The 11,761-nt window shown below is 41.8% G+C and overlaps 1 protein-coding gene across 1 annotated transcript; it reads right to left on the bottom strand.

Annotated features, from left to right (window-relative positions):
- Positions 1-1,148: 1,148 nt before the first annotated feature.
- Positions 1,149-11,386, bottom strand: LOC139660457 (atypical kinase COQ8A, mitochondrial-like; the record flags this gene model as incomplete). Its single annotated transcript, XM_071538607.1, has 8 exons — positions 11,316-11,386; positions 11,163-11,217; positions 6,445-6,544; positions 5,855-5,946; positions 5,468-5,733; positions 5,132-5,333; positions 4,971-5,037; positions 1,149-1,223 (listed from the first exon to the last, which is right to left on the bottom strand). Coding segments are annotated over exons 3-8 (796 nt in total), but the record flags the coding sequence as incomplete, so codon positions are not given.
- Positions 11,387-11,761: the final 375 nt, after the last annotated feature.

The raw sequence follows: 11,761 nt of genomic DNA, 5'->3' as shown, positions 1-11,761 counted from the left end.
TGTATTTGCATGTATGTGTGTGTGTGTGTGTGTGTGTGTGTGTGTGTGTGTGTGTTTGTGTGTATATGTGTCAGTAGGTCGTCAGGCAGTCTGGTGTGTCTGCTGGTCTGCTGTTGCTTTCAGAGGCTTTAACAGAGATTTACCACACACACACACACACACACACACACATACACTTACAAGCCAGTTCGATTGCAGCGTTTCTGCTTGGATTAACTCACGCCCACACACAACACACACAGACGCACACAGACGCACAAGCACCACAGATTTACTAGATTTACTCATTTGCTCTGTCGCAGCTTAGCTCTGATTTTGGATTAACAGGCTTGCAATGCAGAGCAGGAATGTCTCTTTAGGTGGCAGGCTGGTGAGGGAGGAGGCCTCATCGCTGAAAGGTTTCTGGCTCAGTCCCCGGTACCAACAGTGCCCTGTACTGCCAAAGTGCCCCCGAGGAAAGGCATGTACCCCCTTCATCTAACAACCGACATGCAACAACATGCTCCAAGGAAACTAGCTTACATTAGCTAAGTACAATGGTACAACGCAATCTGAGTAACATGGTGGTTTAACTGGTGTACTGTATACATGTCTCAGTATCCCGGATCATAATGGCATAGCCCAGCTATCATATTTTGATCATAATATCTACATAATAATAATAATGTATATATAATATGTGGTCATAATTCCAACATGAAAGTGGAATACTTGCAATACCAGAATACTGATATATACTGTATATGCACTCATTGTATTGCTTTGCTGGAACAACCTGTTGTATGGTTTAAGGTACAGAGCCGTGGATCGACAGAGTTTTGCCACTGAAGTTCTTAAAGGATAATGCCAGTGGAATTTTACTTTCCTATCCCCATTAATGCCCATGAAAAGTGTAAACCCACTGATGTATTTGCCACAGTCAGAAGCTCCTCCTGTCCGTTCTACTGCAGATTTGCCTGATCTCCCAGAAGTCAGAGGCTCGCAATGTTTTCATAAATACACTAAAAACAGCTCACAGAGACATACTGCTGCCTTGACAGACGTAATCCATCATGTTGAACAGCAGGTGCACTGCAGTTTTTTCTAACTTCATTGCAAGCAGTCTGGAGAAGTATGTGAGCAGGTGTGCGTGTTTGTGTGTGTGTTACCTGCTGCCTCATTGGATCTGATGCTCTTCTTGGCGACTTCTGCCAATGCTCCAATACCCAACCCCACAGCTAGACCTGGTACAAACACACAGACAGACAGACAGACAGACAGATAGACATGTCAAAATAATTATAATGGGTTGGCTTATTTTAAGGACATACACAGATATCATATCAACATACACAGTACGTAACAGAACAGAGAAAGATAAAATTGTACACAATGTCACACAAACACAAAAGTTGAAAGGGACTTGCTCATCATACATACATACAAACACACACACACCAACTGACAGATGTAAAAGCAAACAGAGTCGTACAGATAGGCTGCAAGTTACAAGCAAACAGAGAATCCAGTTAGTGAGCCAGCAAGTCAGCATTTTAAATTCTTTCTTACCATAACATATACAATTTATTTTAATTCTGATTAATAAAGGAAATGTTTTATCAGATAAATCAGAGAAAGAAAAACAAAGAAGCACAGGTTTGTTTGTCTGTCTGTAAGAGTGTTCCTCCTCTTTGCCTTACATAACTCAGCATTACATAATCGGTTAGTCAGCTCGTCTCTGCAGCGGCAACTTTGAGATACAGCAGTAGAGGGACAGACCAGGACAGAGTGTGTATGAGTATCTTGTGTATGAGCTGACTCAGCGTGTTTCTTAATTGGTCAACAACCTGTCAACACCTTTCTTTCTAAACACTCTGTTGAAGGCAGGTTGGCCTCTGAGGTGGGGGGGGCTGTACCCCAACCTATCTGAGAAAGTGTATTAGTGTAGGGGGCTTTGTATGTGTGTGTGTGTGTGTGTGTACCTTATTTAAATTGGTAAACAGAGTAATTATCTTATTCTTTTTCCCCCTAACCCTCTCTCTACTTGAATGCACATTTACAATGCATGGTAGTTTAGTTTGGAACATTAGAGTATAACCATAATTTGAGCTTGCGCACACGCACACATACGAACAACCCAGCAACTCAGCGTCATGTCACTGATATGTGTGCATCTGTATGTATATATGTGTGTGTGTGAGTGTGGCCAGAAACAGGATATCTGGTCAAAAACCTGATCTCAACGTGAGCAGGCGGGCTGCACAGCTCCCAGCCAAGCAGAGGACTCAGCATTTCCTGCAGAAATGTATCAGACCGAGCACAAGTGTCCGTCTGTCTATCATCTACCATGCGAGACAGTGTTGATGTAATGGCTGTTACACAATAGTGTGTTGTTGTACGACAAGCTTTAAAAGATAACTCCCATTCCTTCATTTGATATTCAGAGCCAGATAAACAGGAATGCACGGTTTGGTTCCCACACAAACGTCAGCAAAGTCTAGCCAGCTGTGAAGGCAGCGATATGCAGGGCAACTAGTGTGCAACTGTTGGGCAACAAGGAGTCGCCTGGGCAATGTTGCTTTAATCACTAAGGAACATGTTGTAGCCAGGAAGTATTTGAATAGATTTTTAACATTGTGAATCATGTTGCCGACCTACATTGCCCCAAAACCACCTTGTTTATCTCCTCTCATGACCATGCTGCTCCCACTTGAACGAAAAACAGAACAACTTGTCCGACGTTGTAACTGTGCCAGGAGGCTGAAGGAGAGTGAAGGACAGACTGAGCTGTCAACAACTCCTCACGTTCCTCCACCTCCTCCCCGACCCGCCACCTTCTCACTGTTACCACTGTCAACGTGCCGTACCGACTTATCTCTGTCCTTTACTTTAATAGTTGCCTGTATGACTCCTGTTTGTTCAGTATTAGCTGTGGCTAAATTTTGCTGCGTGTGTTTGTGTGGCAGTCCAGTTTGACTCAGCGGAGAAACTGTTCTGGGATCTGAGGTTTGCATAGTTTACATTCTCGCTCACCGTGTCTCTGTTTTCCTCTAGCTCCTCTGTCTCCCTTCACTCCACCTGTTAACTCATCCATCAAACTTCAGTCGATGTGAAGCTACAAGCTGCTGATCTACAAGCTCTGATCCGTCATGTTGGCCTCGTATCTAAACGGCATCTTAGGCTGGAAGAGAGCATTTCATTATGCGTGCACGCACATTTTATCTTTTGAATAAGCTTCAGTCTGAACCAACATCCTGTCTAGATAAGAGGTTAACACTACAACAGCCAAGGGTCTGTAACTGCCTTAAACTGCCAACAGGTCAGTTTTATTCTCTGGATATGTATAGATTTATAGATTATGTATAGATATAGATTTCTAGCATTCATTGACACAAAAATCAGACAAAAAAAAAAAAAAAAAAAAATCACAATTATTATTGCTACAATTGTTTTTTGGAGGTTTTGGTATATATTTATTAACTGAATTTCACATAAAAGTTTTTTTATTTTTTTGTTTTTACCCGCTTTTAGATGTACTTGTATATCCGATATATATGTGTGTGTGTGTGTGTGTGTGTGTGTGTGTGTGTACGTACATACCCACACAGTTCATTACAGGTGATTGGCTGAGAGACTAGGCCACATGGTCAAACAGAAGATTAACCTACACAAAGTAATCTGGCTGCAGTGCAAACACGCAGACACACACACACACACAGACACACACACACAGACACACACACACACGCACACACACACGCACACACACACACTTTAATGCAACTAAAGCTGACATGGCCTTGCACGGTCTCTCCCTCTGTGTTGGTGTCTCACTCACTGTAACCGCCAGTCTGTGGCTGACTCTGTGTGTTTGTTTGTTTCTGTCTTCTTATCTCTACAGAAACAGGTCTATTGATAAAGGGTGCATAAGCTTTGCCAGATAATTTGGTTCCTGTGTGCTGTGTGTTTCTCTTCTTTCCTTCTAAATCAATGCTTTTGGGTTTTTTTTGCATGCATTTATATCCATCTGTAAGTAGGTATGTATTCAGTGCCGTTGTCTTGACCTTAATCAATGTACAGACCTTGGTAAGGGTCTGTAATGACATAACAAGACAGACTGCTTTGAACTCAATGACCCCAGCTTTGATGTGGTGGGAGGTTAGAACTGGACTGAGGATTATAAGGTTAAGTCAAGGACATGGATAATACTGTTGAGCAAATTGGGGGATTCAGTATTAAAAATAGATTAATGAGAGTTCAGTGCCACAAGCAGTAATGGGCAGCCAATCATTTACACCATTAGATATTGTGAAGAATTAAAGGAGGTAAATATAATGTAATTCGAACTTGAAATTAGAGATGCAGCCAAGTTTCCTGAGGGATTTGTCTCAGTTGTTACAATGTGAATGGAGGCTCAGGGGAGAAGAAAGAAAGAAAGACGGGCTTGTGCCATCTGCTCCTTGGGGAAATGAGGTCTGCAGTTTTAGCTTGTGGCGATAGGCTAAAATAATGAAAAAAAATGTTTGTAACCTTGTGGCGTCATGAGGCTAACCAGGGAGAAACCACATAGTGTTTGATAATCATGGGAGAAAAATCCAAACTGTAACAGAGCTAAAAAGCATATTTTTGGCCCTGATGCCTCCTGAGAGATACATAGAGTGAGAGAGTGAGAGAGAGAGACATAACCATTGAATAAAGAACTAGAACTAGATGGCTGGAGTTTCACTTCACCAATATTAACTTTGTTTAGGGTAACGAGTTCAACTAGGGGCGATCTGGCCCATATACTAAAAATAAGGGTCACACAGTGCTTGCTTTTATTGTTTTTTCCTGAAAGATTAGAGTAATGTGATTATAAAATATATATATCTAGAACCACAGACAGACCACATACTTAAAGAGTTACAGACAGGCAGACAGACACATAGAGTTACAGATACAGACAGAGAAGCAGCCAGTGAATCAGACAGAGAGACAGAAAGGTGTATTACCTCCAAAATTGGCCAGTCTGCCAAGTCGGGTCACTGGCACTTTCCTCTCTCTGGCTCTCTCACTTAACTGAAGAAGACAAAATACCAAAGATACCATTCTATGAAAATGTAAAAAGGTGTGTGTGTATGTGTGTGTGTGGTTAGGAACTGAGTAACATTACCATCTGTTTATGTGGTTTGATCTCCGCTCTCTTGCTCTGTCTGGCTTTCTCTATGTCTTCAGCCGTCAGCCCCCCCACGGTGGACGGGTCCTGATGGTAACCCCTGGTAACCAAGTGCCTGACCGGGTCCTGACAGTATAGCCGACCTCGGACATGCCTGCTCAGACTGAGGCTGTAGAGACTGGGGTGTCCAAGGAAATGCCTGCCAGAAACAGAACAGAATAGAATAGAATAGAAAGAGTGATATACCAGATGAAACTATCAGAAATCTCCACAGTCATTCACACACAAACACACAAACACACACACACACACACACACACACACCCTTCATACCTGTGGTCCTGGTGGTACGATCTGGTCTGCCCAGTGAACTGCTTGCTGGGATCTTTGAATCCCTCAAACAGCGACTGATTCCCACTGACGTGGCTTCCTCCCGCTGCTGCGCTGTGATTGGTCGCTCCCTCGCCACTGCTTCCTGGTTCATCTGCCGTAAACCCCGCCCCTTCTTCCCTGAACTCTGAGGCAGCAAATCCGCTGTCATCCGGGGGAAAGTCGAAATCTGACTCTGATGAAGAGGTTTGCTGCTGGCCAGTCAGCTCCTGAAAAGAAAGACACATACAAAATGAACAAGTACTTATAGTAATCTCATACTATTAAATGCATTTCCTACCAATATTCAGAACCGTCTTAATATCCTAGACCCCCAATGCACACACACACCTGCATCTTCATCATGGCGGCACTGATGCCTTGCTCAGCGGTTGTTTGGAGGTTTTGAGCCGCTGCACCAACCACCGGAAGTCCTGGGATTCCTGGGATACAAATACCCAACAATAGTATTATTAGCTTAGGTCTTGCAGTACCTGGGAAACTCCACGATAACAATAACATGTCTGGAAAATAAAAATATACTGTATCCCTTTAAGGAGATACCATAACAGAGTATTTCGCCTGATATCTGCTGGGAAAGACTTGCTAGCACCATTCAAACCCAAGGGCAAGGGTTTAATGTGACACTGTAACATTTTAAATTACAGCCTGCTATTTTTATCTGCCAGGTATTTGTCACAATGTGGGAAGAAATCCTATATTATCAGTTCTTTAACTGAAAAACAGCATGCTAGCATTTTTTGCTAGCATTCCCTCTAAACCAATGGGTAAAGCTAACCACAAGCTAGCATATCATGCAGCTAGTGGTATCCATTGATTGATGAAGAATGCTGACAAGCCATTTTAGTGAGTTCTTTAATTTTATTTAGTATTTTTGAGTGTTTTTCAATCTGAAAGACAAATGGGTGTGTTGAACCTACCTGTCCCATTGCGTACGGCGTTGGCCTGAGTCTCTGCAACCGCCTGGCTCAGCTTGGCCAAGCCTCGCATCAATAACATCATATCGCCTGCCATGATAGACTAGAGAGAGAGAGAGAGAGAGACCCAAAGAGAAAAAAAAGGTATCAGCATCAAAAACACATCACCGTTCATACTGACAAGGCCTGGCAGCAGAGAGAGACGGAGCAGGGGGGGCAGACATACATTGACAAAAACACACACAGACAGAACCAAAGGTCAAATATCTAAATCAGTAACATCAACCTGCCAAGAAAGATGAGAGCAACAGAGAGACAAAGGCACACAGACAGTGGGAGAGAGTTGCTAACACACTTTCTGCTGCTAGCTTGCCAAACTCACACACATTCAGCTGTTACATCTCTAGATGACTTGACGGTTTGTCTAAAAATACTCATATCCCCCGGTCTGCCCCCCTACACAGATATCCAGTAAACATATATCAGAGGAGGAACGTGGAATGTATTGCACACATGTAAGCTATGTAAGTATGTGAATGTGGACCAGGACCAGATCTGAAAATGTCACTGCAAAGTGGGAGGAGCCAGAGTCTCTGCCGGCACCTACTGCCCTCTCCGGATATTTCCATGCACAAGTGAGTGTGGGCGCATGTGTCCTGGGCGCCCAAGCTTTGGTGTCAGGCTTTGTCGACACCTCTCTATCTCTCTCTGCTATTGACAGGATTATTTTTATTTAGCCCTACCCAAAAATACTTTATTATTCTACCACCCCACCCCCGTCCCCTAAACCTAACCTAGATCTGTGTGTGTGCAGATGAAGATTATCGATTTGACTTTTTATAACACTATACAGTTTCCTTCAATGAATCAATCAAATTTTGCTTTTTGAAACATATAATGGTACAATACAGTTATGACAAGATGCTCTAATAGCTGATATTTTTTTACCCTTGATCAACAAGCTATTGCTATCTCAGTTAATAACACGATTACTACTTTTTTCCACAGATTTATCTTAAATTGCAGTAATGATAATACCTGTGAATATCAGACAACGTCTAATTAGGATGATACCAAAGGGTTACCATACTACACAGTGCATAGATTTATATTTTTATTTACTTTACCGTTTTAACTTGCTGCTTGTGTTTTAACTAAATCTGTTGTTTGTCTATGTATTGCAGCTTGACTGCCCAAATTTCCCTACAAGGATAATAAAGTTTACCTTACCTTACCTCTACTCTCATCTCTCCACTGATGATCTATGTAACAGTACTCCCATTGCATTCCATTCTGTTACAGTCTACAGTGTGTGTGTGTGTGTGTGTGTGTGTGTGTGTGTGTGTGTGTGTGTGTGCTGGTATGAGTGAGTTATACTGTTTTGTGGGTGTGACGACATGCCGCAACACAGCTCCAGGCTTTGGGCCAATGGGAAAAGCTGTTGCTGCAAGAGCCGAACCAATGCGTGTGTGCAGAAACACACGTACATACACACACAGACACAAAGTGGGTCATCCATCCTCCTTCAGGGCTTCCCTACTTTTTCAGACGGTACACTGAAGACCGGCAGCAGTGGCTGTACTTTTTGACGTGGGCGACAAACAGCTGCAGCCCATGGGCCAGGAATAAAAATACTGATGGACACTAATTACTTTAGAAAAGTTACTCACTAGTCACTGGTGTCTAGTTTTATGTCAGAGTGGTGTTTGTTAAGTTGCCTTGTAATATGCATGTTATCACAACATAACTCCTTCAAATATATGCACAATTATGTGCTTTGAGCTTTCATTAGGTTCAGTTTGTCAGTGTGTGGGCTTGATTCCCTGCAAGTTCTAAGAAACCTATTCCAGAAGGCTGGGAAGTTAGGTAATTAAAGTGGTACTGAGGAGAAAAACTGAAATATGCCAACACACAGCTGCACACAGAGCTGTAGAACGCAGTGTCAGCAGTCAGGATGACACGTAATTTGATAATGTGAGAAAATCTGACAGTAGCTGACTGTAAATATGTCATCTGGTGCCACATGCATGGCTACAACAAGATAATCCAAATTAGCATGAATTTCTGTATTAAGATTCAGACTTGTAACCACTGGTTGAATACATTTCACTTGCAAAATACAAGAACAGGGGCAAGTTACGGTTTATTACGAAATGTACTGAGCAACTTCCCATTTGACTGTGTGTGTGTGTGTGTGTGTGTGGCCTTTATGAGTGTTCTTTGTTCCTCTGCTCTGTGACTGTGTGAGTGTGTGTGTGTTTGTGTGCACGTGTGTATATTCCTCATCTGGTCAGAGTAAAGCAGAGCAAGGCAGAGGAGAGAAGAAAGAGGAAACAGAGGGGATGAGAGGTGAAAGGCCAGTTATGATGATGAGAGAGAGAGAGAGAGAGAGAGAGAGAGAGAGAGAGAGATAGGTGAAAGGTCAGTTATGATGCCAACAGAGAGAGAAAGAGATAATTCCAATTAGATTACATTCCAATTAGAATCTGGCTGAAAATATTTCAATCAGTAATCAAACCAATTGTTCTTTATGGCAGTGAAGTGTGGGGTCCAATCACAAATCAAGAATTTAGCAACTGGGACAAACATCCAGTTGAGACCCTGCATACAGAGTTATGTATGCAAGGCAAGGCAAGGCAAGGCAAGTTTATTTCTATAGCATATATGCAGCGTATCCTGTATCCAGAGGAAAACAACAAACAATGCATGCAGGGCAGAATTAGGCCAATATCCATTACTGATCAGAATGCAAAAAAAGGGCAATCAAATTCTGGCAACATTTGAAAAACAGTGACCCCCACCATTACAAAGCCCTGCAATACCAAGAGTTGAGCAAAACCAGTCCCCTCACTCAGCTGGTCCTGACGCTCAGTTCACTAACACACACCAACACTTCACAGCCTCAGGACCAGAACATCAGAATCCACCAAATTATAGGAATCAACAAAAACAAAATTATATTACTTATTGGGACACACAAACTAAAAACCAAAATAAAATGCAATGCTATCTGGCAAATAAAATGCAATGCTATCTGCCCCCCACACACACACATCAAACCAGTCCCAGAATGAGTTTTTTGGGGGGGGGGTTTGTATATAATTGATGTTACAATTGGAGTAACAGTAGTAATAGTGTAATGTTTTTATTTAACTTGTTTCACACTGTTCACATTGTTCATATTGTTCATATTGTTATACACATGTAATATGCTTTGGCAATACAAATGTGTACATTTTGTCATGCCAATAAAGCAACATCGAATTGAATTGAGAGAGAGAGAGAGAGAGAGAGAGAGAGAGAGAGAGAGAGAGAGAGAGAGAGAGAGCGAGAGAGATACCAAAGCAGCTTTGTGAACATGCAGGTTACTCATGGTATTGTAGGGCAACAACACACACACACACACACACACAGCACACCTAAGCCTCAGCTGCTGTGTAGCCTCTATTGCTGTCTCTGTCCACAGGCTGTTGACTCACTGCAGTGAAAATAGCCAGGCATCGCAGTCTGTATATGTGTGTGTGTGTGTGTGTGTGTGTATGTGTGTGTGTGTGTGTGTGTGTGAATATTGTTCGGTCCTCCTTGTGGCTAACTGATAGCCGTCTCTGGCTAGTTATGTCTCACCTCCTGTCATTGCCCTTGACTATTGATCCTCAGCCAAAGACAGGCAGTGTGTCCCCTGTGTTATTGAGCAGCGGTGAACCACAACAGCAACAGCATTACCACCAATAACAGCGGAAAATAAAGCCAGACTTCCCATTAAAACCCAAAATATATGAGGGTCAATGTTTGGATTTGAGATTTTATCATAATTAAATATCCAATTAAGGACAGTTACAGTGTAGTTACAGTGAACTGTAAGATGGATAGATGTTGCACTAGTAAAACTAAAATTCCCCAAATGATTCATTCATTCACATATATAAACATGCACACACATACATGTACAGGTATACTGCATGTTCATAGTTTAGTTCAAACCATTATAACTAAGGTTAACCAGCTGAAGCTCATTTGAAATACAATTCAAATACAAAATAAAACCAATATTAAACAAACAGAAGGAAAAGTGATGATCAAAATGCATAAAGGCAAGATTATGATAACCAGTAACAAAACAATAGTCTGGCTAGTTTTCTGTGAGGTTGGAGTGTTAATCCATCTATTTGCAGACTGAATCAATACAGGTTAGTCACTTCAATCCACATAGTTAATACTATGGGTCCAACGTTATACACCTAATGTACTAAATGCAGTTTCATTTCATATGCATCATCATAGAATAATGTTAGATAAATGTCATTTAAGATATGTGCGCAATCTAAAATCTGACATTCAGCATGTTTTGAACTTTCCCAGTGGGCGTGCTGCCACGGGGCTTCACAATAACAAACACATGGCATGTTGTTAACTGTTCATCGCATAAACTACAGTTGATAGGATTGATTAGGATAAAGAGGAGCAGGGTAAATATTTAGTGATATCCGTGGGACACTGGGAATCTCGATGCCTTGACATGTCCGTAGCAAAGTTTGCAGAAGTAACACAGCAGCCGTAATAACGCGATAGCACGTTAGTTTCATGCTGCAAAGGTCTTGGCATGTTAGACCAGGTTGTAGTCGGTGTAACGGCGAACGGGATTTACACGACAAAAACACGGATTATTATCGCTTTTCCGAGCATAATGCATATACATTTATCATTGCATTTTAAATACTGACCAGCAGTTGTCGTCCAGAGTCGCCCTTCAGTCGCTGTTTGTTTCTCAATCTCTCTCTAATGAGGTCAAAAAGAGACACAAGTCAAACCAATTTACTATTATTCCGTTGTTGATTGCAGCGCATTCAAAACAGTTACTTTAACAAGACAATTACCAGCAGGTACACTTTATTTCCTGGTCGCCCTTCTGCTGCTGTCAACGTTAATCCAAGCTTGTCTCTCCACCATGAGGTCAAACCTTATTTACCAACTTCAGCGAGCAGCCAGAGCCGTATATTTACCCAGATGACCGACACACTTTCTACAGGCGTGTTAGCTCTTGGTTGGCATTCAGTGTAGAGATGTAGAGAGACAGAGATGTACATTTTGCATAATATCCTCTTAAATATGCTGTAAACTCAAATTTTTTGTATGTTCTCATATGCTGTAAATTCATATATTTTTTATTTTATTCATGTTTTTTTTACTCAATATTCTCGACTGGCTGTAATTATCAGTCCTGTTTGAACCCTATTTATTTGCTTCTGTGAAGACTCAATTTCCCCATGATGATCATCAAAGCTTGCTTCTACTCTAATCTCATATAATCAATTTCACCATA

The sequence above is a fragment of the Centroberyx affinis genome, unplaced genomic scaffold (genome assembly GCF_046629955.1).
Source record: "Centroberyx affinis isolate AG114_WGS23_722 - 3 ecotype Tasmania unplaced genomic scaffold, CSIRO-AGI_Caff_v1 ptg003311l_1, whole genome shotgun sequence".
In the NCBI taxonomy this organism is placed as follows: domain Eukaryota; kingdom Metazoa; phylum Chordata; class Actinopteri; order Beryciformes; family Berycidae; genus Centroberyx; species Centroberyx affinis.
The sequence above is the reverse complement of the archived record's forward strand: the minus strand, read 5'-3'. Positions and strand labels throughout refer to the sequence as shown.